The following is an 18,264-nucleotide window of genomic DNA, read 5'->3' as shown; positions in this document are numbered from 1 at the left end:
ATGTGCGCGAATTGAAGTTTAAAAGTCAAAGGATTTTTATTGCCATGTTCAACATTACCGACGGACGATCTTTGTTGGATCTTTGCCGACGATTGATGAAAGAATTTTAAAATTTCAACATTTATTTATAATTACTTGTTATTGAGTAATGCGATAGGCATGGTACATTAAAAAAATCTAATTTAATATGAGTACATAAATTGAGTATATATTTTATTTATATAATTTAATTATCGATTTTTAAGTATTTTTTTATTTTTACTTGTAGCAACATTACATGTCTTTCAAGTTTTTGAATACCGATTATATGCCGATTACTGCTCGTAAAAAAATCGAATAATCGATTGTGAATTTGTGAAAGTTGACTTAGTTATCAAATAATCCATATAAATCATATAATTCCTTAAAGACAACAAGCACAAAATGTATATTTAAGATTGTGTAGGACTTTATAGTTTTTGCTGTACTTTTGTTCATTGTTACTAGTACCATTTTAAAAACTTCGAATAGGTATCAAATTTTAACATATCATAATCATAATCATAATCATAATCATTTAATCGCAATCCATGGTATTACAGGTGTTAACTTAGATTAGGTACAGCATATAGATCATTGACGTATATTATCTAAGGACGGGCTAATGGGGCACTAAACATCGTACTAGTTCAGCGGTGCTACCCACGAATTCCAGCCAATCGTGCAGTCTAACGCGACTAGTTGCGACCAATAGCGCGCGTAATGCGAACTCGTCAACCAATCGCGCGCGTGATGCGAACTTATCAACTAATCGCGTTGTAGCGATTTCACACCGCTGTACTGGCCCCTGTCATGCCTCATTATTGCCCGTAAAGCCAGTCCCTAGATATCTATGTCAATGATATAGATGGTCAAACCACTTTGTCAGTAAATAGGAACAAAAAAAACTATACTCATCCTTTTCTTTTGGGTGCTAGTACTAGTGTAAGACAAAGATAGTATGACTTTCTCTGTCTATGTATGAAATAAGACAGTCCTTTGACACACTATACCTATGTAATCAAACCACTCGAAAAATTAATAGAAAAAAACAATTAATTAATTAATGCCTATCTCTTTTCTCCCTTTTTGAGAGACATTCGTCGATTTTAATTTTTTTAGTAATGATTTCCTTTTTTTGTCTTGTAATAATCGTATCACAAAATCGGTTCGATCTGTGAACGATTATCATGACGTTTTCGATATCGAATTGAATGAAACGAAAGATTTCATTAGTATAGATAGATAGTAGGTATTCACATCGCGCATCTTTACAATGGTGTGATTCCAGATTTTTATTTGTAAGTATTTATAGAATCCAATATCAATTTAGACAAAGTGCCCGTCTCAAGACGATAAAACAGTTAAATGAATCCGGTGATGTCGAACAAGAGGTAAAATACGCATACTTTGCATTGCAATTTTGCTTTGTGATCTTGACGTACTGTCATTTTCAATTTTTACTTTATTTTATTTCGCTGTACGCCATTCTTACTGCATTAAATAGAACGGCCGATGTCTGCAGATTTTAGCACGTCTTTAAATAAAGCTTGTGAACCGCGACGCGAGTGCAAGGTGGCCGGTGTCTCGATTTACGATCTCAGTTTTTCGGTTGGTGCCACCCGCTTTCCGTGTTTTTTCACGGTACCTACATTTTTCTTCAGTGCCGGCACGTAATGTGATTTAATTATGTTTTGGGATTATTATTCATCGATTGTGGGCGTTTTGACGTCGTTTATTGGTGTCTCTGGGTGGTAAGTATGCGGTTTCTGTGTACGTAGCCTCTGACGATAGTTGTGAGTTATCGAATTAAATGTTCAATCATGTAATCAAGCTGCGACGATAAACAATGCGCCGAGCCCGCTCGTTTGCGTTTGTTTATACTATCTTTGCCTCTACACATCTGCATATCATCTGAGAACTTTATTCTTTTCTTTGTCTTCTATTGCCTTCTGAGACCTAGAATCGATCGTTTTGTCTTTGAATTTGAAATCCTTAGTAACAGAATAAATGTGTTTGATTGAGGAATATGTAGTAATATGTACTAAAATGTGTACCAGGTAGTAAAGCTGCATTCACATTTGTCTGACATGTGGTGTTGCCTTGTAATGCAGAATGGTTATGTTCACATTTGTCTGATGCAGCGTGCATCACAGAAATGTAAGTACAACCATATAAAATGTACTTTCCTGATTAGTCGCAACCCAACGTCAGACAAATGTGAATCCGGCTTTAGGAGGATAGGAAAATTCCTGGATGTCATTCGTGTATGCATAGAAATAAATAATTCTTTTTATAGAAGACGAGATGAGTCAGTGCCTTCAGATTGCAGTGATAAGAATGTTGATAGCCGCTCAACTTGTTATCAGGAGATTTCATCTTAATTACAGTTTCAGCATGTGTGCAATCAAACCTACATACATAATGATAGTATACATCCATAGAGTGTTAGCTATAATTATAAATTATATCATTGTATCAAAACAAAATGTATTTTGGAAGCAGTTAAGTAGGTTTCATAAATCAGATCAAATAGTATACATACAGAAGTTGATTTAACCTGTCCTACAACTGAGCCTGAACCATGAGTCACTGACAGTGTCAAAACTGATATTTACGCTATTGAGAACGTAATTTACTTTCTATACATAGTTTCTATTGTCTAGGAGAGGACACTGACTTCTGTAACACAGGTCTTTACCTAGCTCAGAAGTCAGGGACTTCAAAACCCACTTAGTAACTTGTTTTTTGTCAATAAAAAAAAAAAAAATATTTTTTTATTTTTATTTTATACATCTCGTTTGCACTAATATGCGAGTACGAGTGAGATGTATAGAAAGTAAATTACGTTCTCAACGCGTTTATGTCAGTGCCAAACTGATGGTAGCCATACTGTTGTGATTTAGCCAGATTAACCATTTGACATTTCTTTCTAGTCATTTGATTTCAAGCTGTAATTCTTATAGGACAAACAAACAGCAACCTTCCTAACTGTCCATCGGTGGACCTTATTACAAAAGGCAGATGGTCCACCGATGGACAATTAAGAGTGTGGGCAATGGTACGGATGCGTTTTTGTTTGAAGTATGATGGCAAGTATGTTGCCCCTACGGACAAAAGGGTTAAGACCAATATTAATCTTTTCTTTTCGACGCCGTGTCACACAAATGCTGTCACGCTGACGCCACGTCACCGAAGTGTCAAAACTGAAATTGAATTTTATGCATATGCCTGGTCTATGTTGGTCTATGTTGCTCTGTGATATGTGACCGATTAATCGGTCTTTGGCGTTGAACCTACGGTGCGGATATATCGGTCATTGGCGCCCAAAAGGTTATAAAAGTCTAGAGTCTTTTGTAGAGGTTTTTTATAAAACTTAGCAAACTTTTTAACTTTGGGTCTTTCAAACAAATACAAATATTAATAAGATATACATTCGGGTACTAAAGGGATGTATACATTAATACAAGTTTAAGTGGAATTTGTTGCACCAGAAATTGCACTACAAGGATGTCAAGGATCTGTCTAAGTCCCCAAAAACATATCAGATGCCACTGCATCCACCGTTAATCTACATAGTATAAATATACTCAGGTGAGCATTTTATTGAACAAGAGTTCATTATATTCACAAGAACAAGGCTTTGCAACCACACACATCTATTTTGAGATGAACGCATCCACTATTGAATATCTATTTACAGTATTAACTATTAACTGTGTTCTTATCAAGTAAATTGAAATAGAGTAAATATAGCACTTGTGAGTACCAGTGGTATCTAGTTAGTGAGATAACTGATCTCACAGTGACCTGTAATAAGTAGTATGCTAAATATCATGTGTGAGTGATTGTCAGGTTTAGTTGCGTGTTTGATGCTTACGTATGAGTTGATATGGGGAAGACCATTGTCTTGTAGGAATATCTGTCATATTTATGTGTTAGAAGGAAGGAACGCCCATTTGCAAATTTGAATTATTGTTTGAATAAATAAGAGGGAGGGATGAGTATAGTCTTTTCATTCGTTTGTCAGACTATATGTCTTAACTCAAGGAAGTTTGCAATGCTTACCTTGGCCTCGCTATCATAAAATGCTCTCTTTCTAACATCTCCATACGAGTAAAAGGGACAGACAGTTGTTGACGATTGTAAAGATACACTACGCCGCTGTGTTTGTAAACAAGCGTATATTCTCGTGATTTACAAATTGTCTTCTCTTTGTTTCAGATAGCAACTAACAACCCAATTAAGCAATACTTCTTTCCAAATCTTCCTAAGACTGTTTTTAAGGTTTAGTTTCCCGCAACGAGGCCAGATGCGCAGAGATGCCAACATTGAGAGAGATAAATAAGACGGAATTAGTAATTTATTTTATTAGTATTAATTATTAAAGATTAAAGACACCTTCTAGTTATCGCTTCTAGTGTTTACTAACCATTAAAAAAATTTATAAAAAATAAAGAAATATTCTGAGTTTCCGACGGTATAATTTTGAACGAAATGAACTTTCACGAATATAATTTTAAAACGAATGAGAAAAGGGAAATTGTTTGATGGACCAACATGGACAATATGACGTCGAATGTCACTTTGAGGAACAAGCAACGGAAAGACAACCTGATAACCCGGAAACAGGACAAGAGTCCGGAGAAGAGTATCAGAGGGACCCGGGGGGCTTACCGGGCTGTGCCTTCGACCTCGAAGAATGAGGAGGACCCGGACCGGCTGGACCGGTCCAAGAAGTTCATCTCGCAGAACAAGCCGGGCTATGGGCTGGGCAAGAGACCGGAGTTCCTCAAGAACAGAAATGTGCATTTAGCCTCCTCGCGATATGGACAGGTGAGTGACTAGTTTTTTTTTCTGCGCTCCGGCCGGTAGCGTCATCTTTTGAACCGCTGGACTAAACAAAGTTGCTGCTTTCCGGCTTCGCCGAACAGAAAATTTTTATACACACTTCGGCCAGTAAATGAGAAAGCTTTAGAAATTTATTCCTTTATTAAATGAATGAACACATGAGTAAAACCCTAAAATTATAACAGGTATTAAAATTAGATGATAATTTTGATGGTCCAAAGTCCAAGAAATAATTACTTTTTTTTTTGGCATTGTATGTAAATGTTTGATCGAAATTGTAAAAAATCCAGCCTTTGTGAAACAAACCAACCTCGTGAGTCATAAAGTTAAACCTATCTGATAAATCAGAAAAACCTGTTGTTTTACACAAATATTAACTTTAAAACGCTAATCATTTTCGCGATATGTTGAAAATACTGGACGCCTTAAAATGTTCAGTAACTATAGTGTTATTCTAAATATTTATTGGACAACTATACATTATACAACTAAGACGGATATATTAGTTCTACCATGTCGACGCGATATAATTTTTCTGCATCTTGCGCAAAATCATCTTTACGTTTATGACTCATTTTTTTAAAGGGCCGTTGGCAGGATTATGGCATATCACACTTCGAGGTTTAAATTAGGATACTACGCTTACGTTTTGGCATATTATGGCAGTACATTTACATGCCGACCCTAAAGAAACAATTCTAAAATCTGGAATGATGCTAGTTCAATTTATTTCACACGGGAATTAAATACTAATTACGTTAGAATTAAGTTCTAATTGGCGTGGACAACCATGTGCACTCGAGGTATAGATTTGGCAACCATCCAAATTTCACCCTTTTGTATGCGCTGTCTTTTGCACTATGTATAATATAAAGTGACGTGTTTTACATATTAATGTAAGGCGGTTAAGGCGTTCTGTCATTTAATAACATTCTTGGCAGATTTCAGACCTTGATTTTTGCGTATAGGGTGAAAAGTTGTGCGTCAGCATTTTCTACAAAATCTAGATCTAGGCTAATGTGATGACGACTATTACAGACGTCACGCCCTCGTTAAGGCAATCAATAGGCGGATTGTAAATGCCGTTAAACTCTGTAGTTCGAATAGAGATGTAGGGTGTAATTGTAAACTCAGTTTAGACATAAATTGCAAGAAATATACCTACTGTAGGTATAGGGCTTACTAAACAATTTTACTTACTAAAAATAACTGCATTCCCGTTGCCAGGGAGGTTTTCGGATTATACTGAGTACCTTTTACTACTGGACCAACCCCGAAATCGCGGAATAAAATTTGCCTGTTTTATAAATTTAGGCCGGGCCATTTTCTATGGGAGGCTACATTTTTTTTTTCGCGCCCGAAAACGCTGATGTGGGCATCTCCGTTCTTGTGACTGTAGCGCCGCTCTGGCGGAGATATGGTACACTTTACTTATCTATGGCCGTAATTAGACTATCATAGAATTCATAGATATATCCTGTTCTGTCTACATACCTAATCTATTCACAGCCAGAACCGATCCAGGGCTTTAACCGCGAAAATCGAAGTTCGCAAATTGCGGGCACTTTACTCTGTCATTCTAATTACGCCTTTATTGGAGTACAAAAGAAAAATCCCCGCAATTTGCGAAATTCGGTTTTCGCGGTAGCCACTCTGAGGTAGCAAACAGGAAATCTATACTTCTCTGCCCGTGTGACCCACAAACCTAGTTCCTTTCATCAGGGGTCATATGTCACAGAATTTAGACCATATCTCAATTTACACACTTTACATAGTCACAATCTGATCTGCCTGACTCACACGTCCACGTGGGTGCCAGGTCAATTGATCTGCCATTCGAATAACGGCTTAAACGCCTTACGTGTTGGAAGAAACTCTGTAGATTTTCCTCTGCAGTATCATTCTGCAATTCTTTTGCAAAACGTTCGCCAACATAAACCAGTGAAGTTATCCTGGGGCCCGTTTCTCAAAAGCTTGTAACTTGTAATACAAGTGGAAGTCCCTTTCTAACAAAAGCTGTCAAAAAGTGACATCCGCTTGTATTACAAGATACAAGCTTTTGAGAAACGGGCCTCTGGGGCGTGAAGACAGCCATCCCCTTTTGTTTAAAAAAAATACGTCCTTACGATTTCACCTACTGAACAAACGTGAACTAACGATATAGATATGCAATTTGCGGGCAAACGATTTGGGGTGGTCAACGTCACGAGCATGACTTCGTCTGCCTAGAAAGACTATTTCAAAGTTTTTTTTGTGACAATATTCCCAAGTTTTTGTCGAGATAAACGTACGTTTTTATCACGATTTAGTGTTCCATACAGTGTACGCTCAATAAACTTTAAGTGGTGAAGCTATCATAAAAGCGATATTGGTCTATTGTATGTATGGGACACATTGTATTTTATTAACGCTAGTAAATTGCTTAGTTCTAGTTGAAAAAGTGACGTTCTTAGAAAAAACATTGGGAATGTTTTGTTGTTGTTTACTTTGGATTTGTAAGTACTTTGTCTTACTTCGTTGACAGAAATATATTGGTCCTATTGGATTGCTAGTTTTTTAGGGTTCCGTACCCAAAGGGTAAAAACGGGACCCTATTACTAAGACTCCGCTGTCCGTCTGTCTGTAACCAGGCTGTATCTCATGAACCGTGAACCATGAGACAGTTGAAATTTTCACAGATTATGTATTTCCGTTGCCGCTATAACAACAAGTACTAAAAAGTACGGAACCCTCGGTGGGCGAGTCCGACTCGCACTTGGCCGGTTTTATTTTGTTAATGTCGTGTATGTCGTGTTCTTTGTAAAAGCTTCATACTCAGTCTGTTCTGTTTATTATTTGCGCCAGTGTGACATTGTCCTAAAGGAGCCCACTGATTACCAGTCCACCGGACGATATCGGCCTGTCAGTTAGAACAAAAAGTTGACAGCTCCGAACAACTGACAGGCTGATACCGTCCGATGGACTGGTAATCAGTGGGGCCCTTTACAAACGCTAGTTGAGCTAAGCAGGGTTAAGGGTCATACTATAAGTGTCTGTAGTATTGTGTTTACGAGTCGAAGCGTGATTGACAGCCACTACGCTGATGTTTGTTGTGATGTTCGTTTGTTTGTCCTCTCGTCTGAGTCCAGGATTAGGGAAACAGGAAAACTGCCAACGTTAAAACAGTTAACTGACCTACCGTAATTGGGAATGATATACGTCTTTTACTTTATGTTGCGTGTTAAAAAATATTGACAGTTTTGTACTTGGCATGAAATAAAATGCTAAGAAAATTGGATTGCAACGGAACCTTTCAATTCCTGTCAATATTACTATCATTAATTACTTAAAAGTTCTGAAGTGACAGATTGTATTTTTAGTCGGAAACACGCCTGGATGCAATAATACAATACAATACGACACTCTTTATTGCACACCTCACATACACGTAGTTTACAATAAATGTACAATAACATAAACAAAGACAATAGAGGTAACAACAGGCGGTCTTATCGCTTAAAAGCGATCTCTTCCAGACAACCTCCAGTAATGTAATAAGGGATAGTATAGGACAGTTTCGTTGCTCTTATTATCATTTACCATTTACCGGGGCTTATTCTCCGTCTATCGACTATCCATCCATTCGAGTTGTCTCGAAGTTTGAACCTTTTCATCAGAATCCTTTCTGCCAGAAACAAGGAAAAGCCACGTGCCATCGGTTTAAGGTCAATGGGCACACTACAATCGTATTTACTACACAGAATTTACGACAAAACGTGATTTAAGCGACACTAAACTAAACACTGCTGTGTCCACGTTTCCAAACAAATTGGCATAAACGTGACGCGAGGTGTGCACGCGCACGATATTGGCTCTTCGCTGGTAAAATAATGACGTTATTAAGTGGTCAATAGCTATTTCTGATATTCGCGATATTGGCTTTGGTCTAGTGGACATTAGATTATTTAGAATACTTGTTCAAACAGTTGAATTTGAATGTTTGTTATTCAAAGAATTTTGTGAGCCATGCTTATTTTTGGTGGCCAAAAATTGTGTCAACACAGCGTTTTACTTAAAGCCAACTTGCAAAGACAAAATAAGATTTACTTTAATATGTGTTCAAGGGCCTTTCAAAAGAGTAGGTGTTAAAAGTCCTACGAAGCCTACTTGAATACACATAATACAGTGATTAAATATATGTACATAAGAAAATACAAATAGACATATATGGTAATAAATATAACAGCAACATGTCAGCCACAGAGGACCGTATACCACAGGGGACTATTGGAATAAACCAGAGGGCCTACCGCGAAACACGTTCGACGTGTGGTCTCTCTGTCGCACTTGTAAATTCGTACGTAAGTGTCACAAGGAGGCAACACATGAACGTGGATCGCGGTAGGCCCTCAGGATTGTAATACGGAACGGTAATTTGTTTTGAACGCGACCGGAAACATCTATAAGTCGTCGAGCGTAGTGTAGTCGAGCTCCTCTCCTCAATCTTCGTGCTACGCCTATTATTAGTCAATACAAGTATCATGATGTCTCCGTCACACCAATTTTCTTTGCAATTAGCGATTTCTATCTTCACCACTTAGATGGTTGGCAGTCCTCAACTGTGCGTTTCTCCAGTAACTTCCTGCCTCGTACAGCCAAACTGTGGAATGAACTGTCGCCTGCGGTATTTCCGGACCGATACGACCTTCAAACCTTTAAGAAAAGAGCGTACTCTCATCTCAAAGGCTACTGGCCTTTTGCAAAAAAGGCACTTAGGGGCCCACTGATTACCAGTCCGTCGGACGATATCGGCCTGTCCACAGACTTGTCATTTTCGCGCTCGCGCTTGACAGACAGCTGAAGTGTGCGAAAGGGAAGCCATCACGTATTTGAACATCGCATGAGTGCGAAAGAGTCAGACTACAAATGAGAAAACGTGACCATTTTTGAGTTTGACGACGGCCGCGGACGGCCAAGAGCGTATCACCGTAATTTTCAATTTGAAAAATATACACAAATTCGGAAGAAAACTATTTGATAAAGTAATACAATGAAGATAGTGTCTTGTAGTGTACCGGATTTCAGTGTCACGGGGCCAAATAAACCTAGCAAATACTTATTTCAGAGGAATAATGATATTCCGAGCGAAATTTTCTTAACGATATTTTGTCAAATTAACAGCATAAAAAGTGTAAGAAGCCGGTTTATACAGTTGATTATAAGTTTTTCTTCCTTTGTGTGCTAATATTTTATCATATTACTCAATAATTTAAAATATTTTGTGTAAAAACATAAACTGTTACTTTACGCTAGGGCTTGACAAAATGTTCAGATGACAGTATCGATAACTTGTCGGTATATTAATAGCTATGTAATCATTTCTTCACAAGACATAATTAAGATATTAACCTTTATAACCGACTTCAAATAATAACGATTGTTATACCTTTTTGAAGGTGCAGATGTTTAGCAGTAAATTTAAACTTCACTTTCCAACACAGTAAGAGTTAGACCAGCCATTGTCAAAGTGTGTTCCGCGGAACCCTAGGGTTCCGCGACACCCCTGCAGGGGTTCCGCAAGAATTTAGAATAATAAAATAAGCATAATTATTGTGCTTATTAATAAAAAAATACACTTCTAAAAACTATTGTTATATTGTAGGGTTCCATCAAGTATTTCGCTTTCCAAAAGGGTTCCGTCAAAAAAAAAGATTGAGAACCGCTGAGTTAGACTAAGATAAGGCTGTAACGATTTTGATAGCACACGCAGTGCATGTGTTATTTTATACATCATAATGTCGTAGAATTTTAACGTTTAAAATAACGCATTTGAAAAAGTAGTCGATAAAGCAATCAAACACCGACAGATTATTAATATGTTGTAACATGACATCACTATTTTTGATCTCACATAGACAATTTACGCACACACTTGCATTTCATTTTTGGTCGCACTTTTGAAGATTGACAGTTGTTCTTGTCTATTCTAATTCTATGGGCCTGTCAGTTGTTCGGAACTGTCACCTTTTGCGTTTAACTGACAGACCGGAATTGTCCAGCGGACTGGTCATCAGTGGGCCCCTTTAGAACCCCCTCTGGTTGCGGGTGTCCATGGGCTACGGTAATCGCTTACCATCAGGCGATTCGTCTGCTGATTTGCCTATAGGAATAGGTATCATGTAAAAATACTCATACTGGCGGTCCGTGAAATGTCCAGGTTTTTGGGTATTCAACGGAAAGTTACATAATAAAAGAATTGTAGTAAAAAAGAGACTACCAATGATTAATTAAGAGCTAGTACAATCATATATTTATGACTGTTCACATGCATTATATAGCAATTTACACATACGTAAGAAACGAGGCTCTAAATGACCATAAGTTTTTACGTTCTCACCATAAAAGATAATCAGATGTGTTGTGGACATGAAGTAAACAACAATATTGTCCTTTTATAGGGTAATATCTGGGTGACCGAGCTTCGCTCGGAAAACATATAATAACTCGGAAATGCGCGTTTTCCCAGAGATAAGACCTAGCTAGATCGATTTTTCGCCCCCGAAATCCCCTATATACCAAATTTCATCGAAATCGTTGGAGCCGTTTCCGAGATCCCCGAAATATATATATATATAAATAAATAAATAAACAAGAATTGCTCGTTTAAAGGTATTAGATGTAGTGGAAGACCACATTACGTCGATTATCGTGAATCATAAACGCAATAACTTTCCTCTGCCCAACTCCAGACTTTTAGCTATTAGCTTCTAGTGGTTATTTGAGATTTCTAAAAATCCCTGACACTCGCCAAGTCCCCTCGAATCCTGACAAAGGACAAATCCTGATATGTCAGGGGAAATCCTGACGTATGGCAACCTCACACCATCGTTTGCACTGTTGACTGGTCATTCGTGAACCTTATTGCCAGCTACGTAAAGTCCATTAAAAATCTGTGTGTTGTTTTTAGAATTGGGATTGTAGGTGTCAATATGTTCTAAGAATGTATACTGTTTTAAATAATGTTAAAGCGGAAAAAGTGTCAGTAATGTCTGAGAACTGACAGTGTGTGGTTTCCTGTTATTTATTGTTTAAAATTAGGAATTTAATAAATTTTAAAATATGTAACTAATAAAAAACATTAGAACTATCTACATATAACCTAAACAAATTGTTTAAAATGTTTGTTTTGTTTATGTTTAAGTTTTGATTATGACGTTTCATTTAGAAAAAATAAAGTTGATAAAATGTCCTTAAAAAGTTAATCGTTATTTTGAAACAACCGGGAATAATGCGTTATGTTTCGTTTCTTAGAGTGAGTAATATTTCTTTAATTATCTTTGCTTAAAATAATTATCATAAAGTGTCAGTTTTGAAATGGGTGCTACGAGTACCTGTTTGTTGTGTCTTATACAAATAAGTAAAGCAAAAAACGTTATTTGTTTTTATTAATGATTATTAGTATTTTAGGTACTGTGTTTTTTCTATAATCTTAAACATAACATAGTTTATTTATAGTAGGAATCAAAAGTTTTTTGTCAAATTTATTTACTTAAAGTTTACTATAAACCTAAACACTTTTATTATGATAATATTAAGTTATTTTCCAAACAGAAAATACATTATCAAACATGTATGTTTCTCAATACACTACAATTAATTTTAATCGCTAATTAAGCAACAACCTTGCTAAACCTGGCGCCTCGGCCGTTGAATTGAATGCAACTTTATCATTATCACTTATCGGATTAGTAAACAAACACAGCGCGGAATGCGTGACATCACGCGATAAGATGACGATAAAACGATAAAACATCGATATACACATGACGTTCAATCACCCGACCGAACTATAGCGTCATCTCGTTTTAAACCAATTTGTTACTGCTGTTATATTAACAAAATACAAGCGAAAATATGGCTTATTACGTTGGTTAAAGATTACGGTATTATTATACTGGTTGCTTATAGAATAATACAATAAGATAAACATGGGTCGAGGTAAAATAAACCTTGTTACTTGTATAAAGGGTTTAGATTAGATTGCCAATTGTATAGGTAATCGGTTTCTGAACGAAATCATGGCTGTATTGTGAATGAAGTTTTATCAACCAGTGTTTATTTTCAAACGAGACGGAACGTTTGTGTGTTTTTACCGTTTGTAGTTTAAAGTTGTCCTTGTTTAAGTTTTTAGTGTTGTGTATTAAAAAGTTATAATAGTTTGCTATAAATATGTTTGTTCTTGTGAAATTATCCTTCTTGACGAGTTGTGACTTGTGTTTGTGAATTGGAAAGTCAGGATGTTATGCATTTGTTGAGGAACTGCTTTGGCTGGTGCGGGTCGGAGGTTAGATTTTATATTTTGAACGGTTTTTTTAACTACGAAGGTCGGGGTAAGCTTGCTTTAATTAGATTAGATTAGATATAATTATTTATAGAAGAAGACAGTACATATTTTACACAAAAGGATAAAACAAAGGCTTACACTGAAAGATAATTTAAATGATTCGTTTGTTGTCTGTTGAGTCTGTTCTGTTCTAATAAAAAAATATTTTTTAATAAACTGATTGGCATTTTGTTGACCTTTCATTTTATTATTGTGTTATAAGTTATTTAATTATAAGATTGGCAAATAAACGTCTTTTGCGATCTTGTTGACAGGAAATTGAACTTCGACTCGTTTTTCTGTCTTTTTTTCGTTGAACTAATATTCAAATTAATTCATATTTTGATTTAAAAATCTCCAACAAGATCCTTTAAAAATTGACTACTTAGATTTACTTATTTATGCAAAAACTAATCACAAAGCAAATTAGTTTCCATTTCATTTTTTCGTTTATTTGTTTATGTTTACATTATGTGCGCGCAATATTGGCAATATTGGTGTAGTCATCAGCAGTAATACTTAGGTATGCATACTCGTAAGTGCATAAGTACTCTAAATACATACTTGTATTCAAAATGATAACGACTCTTATTAACTTGAGAACAAGATCTGTGAAACAAAAAAAAAAAATCACTTCAAGCATTATTTGAATCCGCGACCTTCCGGGATGTCAGATAGTCGCCTTGAGCAACTAAGCTGCTACATTGCTCTTATCCGATAAATCTTTATTACTGTCTAGTTTACTATGACATCTACGCTTTTTTTATAGTATATTTTGTGACCCACTGTTGGGCAAAGGCCGCATTGGGTGCATGCTCCCGCTAATCCGCTATCCATTCCATAGCCAATTTACCTCACTGATCCGAGTTATAACTAGAGATGCCACGAATACCGAATATTCGGCCCTTCTCTCGGCCAAAGTGCCGAATATTCGGCATGACATGCGAACATTTTGAGTCACAATTATTACGAAAATTGTTCGCCAACAAAGCGCAACGTTTGCTAAGATATATTTTTTGTCGAACAGAATTAATGAGTGAAGTCAGAGTCAATCAAATCAGACCCATGATAAAAATTAAATATTTTGTAATCATCAAATGCTCAAAAAAGTGCCTTCGTATTGAACTACAGAATACATTTTAAATATTAAATATATGGTTATTTTTTTATATTAAATGAGAACATATGACTGTTCAAAAATGCAACAATAATTCCGGTATCTGTTGTATGTGTATGTATGTCGTCGATTCGTCGCCTAGTACCCAAAATCCATAGTACAAGTTGTTTTCAGGGGCCCCTTTCTCAAAAGCTTGTAACTTGTTATACAAGCGGATGTCACTTTTTGACAGCTTTTGTTAGAAAGCGACTTCCACTTGTAATACAACTTTATAAGCTTTTGAGAAACGGGCCCACGGGCTAGGCTATCTGTAAGATTGTCCGCAAATATTCATTTATTTAATTTAATATAATGACTAATTAGTAATTACACGTGCTACACAAGTTACAGGTGCACCTGTATATGTAGTTGTGCAGGTGTGCGTGCAACGGTGCATTTCTGTGACATGGTTACGTTATCGCAAAAGCTATGGGATTCGTTCAATGCTTCCGTAAACACGGGGCTACGTGTTGTTTTATGTTACTGCACGTACAGTCGCATTCAGATTTATCGGAGCGCCCATGTTAGCTACTGAAAAATATAAATATTATGTTAAATAGAGCGCTGGTGGCCTAGCGGTAAGAGACTTGCAAACCGGAGGTCGCGGGTTCAAACCCCGGCTCGTACCAATGAGTTTTTCGGAACTTATGTACGAAATATCATTTGATATTTACCAGTCGCTTTTCGGTGAAGGAAAACATCGTGAGGAAACCGGACTAATCGCAATACGGGCCTAGTTTACCCTCTGGGTTGCAAGGTCAGATGGCAGTCGCTCTCGTAAAAACTAGTGCCTACGCCAATTCTTGGGATTAGTTGCCAAGCGGACCCCAGGCTACGATGAGCCGTGGCAAAATGCCGGGACAACGCGAGGAAGATGATGAAAAATAAAAATATCTGAAAGAAAATTGAGAATCTTGAATTTGAATTTTGGATTCTATTTCTGAACCAGCCTAAGTGCTTTTCGGCGGGTAGGAAGCTGTCCATTAAGAACTAGAACCCCAATGCCACTTACTGAGCGACCTAGGTCACCCTAGGTGCTCTTTCGGCAGTTACACGACTATCTATAACTGAGCCGCACTATAGAAGCAAGGCCAGCAATATCTATCTGTGGACCTTATGCCTTTTGTAATAATGTTTACGAACTGTCAGTTAACAGTGAGGGCGATGGTACAATACCTGGCATATACAATTTACTGGACATCCAGAAGGATATGCTTAAATGTAGTTAGTAAAAGGTGACCACTTACTGAGCATGAAATAACAATTAATAGAAAACCTGTTTGAATCGTCTTACCACCTGTACTGTACTAAAAATAGTTAATATTAGCGACCCGCCCCGGCTTCGCACGGGTTAACAAATGATACATTAAACCTTCCTCTTGAATCACTCTGTCTATTGAAAAAAACCGCATCAAAATACGTTGCGTAGTTTTAAAGACCTAAGCATACATAGGGACAGACAGACAGCGGGAAGCGACTTTGTTTTATACTATGTAGTGATCATGCTTTTAGTTTGCTTGACATGTATCGAATGTGGTCTAAAACAGTTGTTTTTTAACAGATGACGTCGGGGCTGCACGGGCACGGGATCGCGGCGCCGGCGCACCACCTCGAGCCCGCCGTGCTGCCCAAGGAGAAGACCGTCCATGGGAAGGAGAAGACGTTTAAGGTAAGTTCACTACATAATCTGCTTACTGACGCTGTTAGATAGGTTAAGGGTAACTAGAAATCGGAATATAGGGTATTTGACTGTATTTAAAATAAATTATTTTACACCATGCATGAAATAAAGCACCAGACGATTAATAGAGAAAAGTAGACTGCAGTTATTTATAGACACAATTTCTATTTCAAAACCCGTATCAAACTATAAAGAGTAGGTAATTTGATCGTGACACTAGCATGTGACGCTAGTGTTTCATATAAATTCCATACTAGCAAAATCGTTTGGACAGTTCGAAAAAAGAAACTGATTTTACTTGTAGTCAAATACCCTATTGGTGTTTAATCTACATGAGACCAAATTAAAGTAAAACAAAAATGAAACTTCTGTTAATTATCACTTGTTGTTTCCAGGTGGTGGTCCCAGGCGAGGTCGGCGTGCTGAAGCCGGCCCTGGGCCCACGGCCCTACAATGCCCTGGCCATCATCCACACGCAGCCCAGCAACACGTTTGACATGCTCAACTCGCTCACCACCAGCGTTGTGAGTATACCACCTTTCTAATCTTCCAAGAGAAAGGTGGGGAATATCCAGCGAACGGCGATAAGCAAATCGCACTTGTCAGCTTTGACTGTTGTCGATGATTTGAATAGAATTTCAAGTTTAGCATTCCGATTTAAGGTTCAAATTAGATTGCACTTTCGGGACATGTGACTTGTCTTCAAATGAATTAATTGGAATGAATCAAAGCTGAATTAATTGGAATATATTGGGATTTTTTGGGAAAACCTTTTAGATTGGTGCGGCCTGGAAAAGGGTTAAAACCATGTTTAGCTTTGCAATAAGCTGTATCCAGTAATTTCTTGTTTCTCTTTTTTTGTATAGCCTATTTCGTGTCCCACTGCTGGGCAAAGGCTTCCCCTTTCTTCCGCCACTCATCACGGTTTGTTGCATATTCCCACCAGTCGCTGCAAAAAGCGTCAAGGTCATCTCGCCAGCTCTTTTTAGGGTTCCGTAGCCAAATGGCAAAAAACGGAACCCTTATAGATTCGTCATGTCTGTCTATCTGTCTGTCCGTCTGTCTGTCCGTCCGTATGTCACAGCCACTTTTCTCCGAAATTATAAGAACTATACTGTTGAAACTTGGTAAGTAGATGTATTCTGTAAACCGCATTAAGATTTTCACACAAAAATAGAAAAAAAACAATAAATTTTTGGGGTTCCCCATACTTCGAACTGAAACTCAATAATTTTTTTTTTCATCAAACCCTTACGTTTGGGGTATCTATGGATAGGTCTTCAAAAATGATATTGAGGTTTCTAATATCATTTTTTTCTAAATTGAATAGTTTGCGCGAGAGACACTTCCAAAGTGGTAAAATGTGTGTCTGTAACTTCTAAAATAAGAGAATGATAAAACTAAAAAAATATATGATGTACATTACCATGTAAACTTCCACCGAAAATTGGTTTGAACGAGATCTAGTAAGTAGTTTTTTTTTTATACGTCATAAATCGCCTGAATACGGAACCCTTCATGGGCGAGTCCGACTCGCACTTCGCCGCTTTTTGGTCTGCCTCTGCCCCGGCTAATCTGCGGTGTCCATTCGGTAGCCAACTTGGCCCACCGATCCGGGTGCATATGGCAGATGTGTCCTGCCCAATCCCACTTAAGCTTGTTCTTCTGTGGTTGTAATTTTCCTGTTGTACGTTTGCAGGCAAACCAGCCGGTGGGCGTGAGCGTGGGCGGGTACCGGCGGCGCAGCTCGGGGCAGGGCGCGCTGTGCGACCCCGAGCTCGACGACAGCGGGAACAAGCTCGTGGCGCGCCTCGAGGACGACGCTTTCATCTCCGAGCAGGACCTGGTCAGCATCTATAACGGTTACCGTCGAGGCACCCTAGGCACAGAATAACTAATAGTACTACCGTACAGAAAATTCACTCCTTCACAAAAGTCAGATTTAGGTATAAAATTACACCTATATCGCCGCCTGCGAGCAAAATTGAAACTTATAACCGCGCACGAACCGTGAATCTCCTTTGCGCGCCGCAGTTTTATGACCGAGCTGTGAGTGTCGGCACGGGGTTATCGCTTGACAAGTTTTTATACCTATACCCACTGATTTATTATTTTTAAGATAAATATGTAGGAATTACAAACGTTGATTATGTAAACATACATTTTTTATCCGGAGATAGTATGTCTGATTCTCAC

The 18,264-nt window shown here is 37.6% G+C and overlaps 1 protein-coding gene across 1 annotated transcript in view; it reads left to right on the top strand.

Moving 5' to 3' along the window:
* The first annotated feature begins 4,482 nt into the window (after positions 1-4,482).
* The window catches only part of LOC134658490 (serine/threonine-protein kinase WNK1), a 62,922-nt gene continuing 49,140 nt past the window's right edge, over positions 4,483-18,264 (top strand). Inside the window, exons 1-4 of the mRNA XM_063514176.1 lie at positions 4,483-4,854; positions 15,949-16,056; positions 16,464-16,592; positions 17,768-17,914. Of these exons, the coding sequence (XP_063370246.1) occupies positions 4,579-4,854; positions 15,949-16,056; positions 16,464-16,592; positions 17,768-17,914 (660 nt within the window). The 5' untranslated portion in view covers positions 4,483-4,578. The remainder of the gene's footprint in view (positions 4,855-15,948; positions 16,057-16,463; positions 16,593-17,767; positions 17,915-18,264) is intronic.

The sequence above is a fragment of the Cydia amplana genome, chromosome 22, assembly GCF_948474715.1.
Source record: "Cydia amplana chromosome 22, ilCydAmpl1.1, whole genome shotgun sequence".
NCBI lineage: Eukaryota > Metazoa > Arthropoda > Insecta > Lepidoptera > Tortricidae > Cydia > Cydia amplana.
This window is presented reverse-complemented; position numbering and strand designations above follow the sequence as displayed.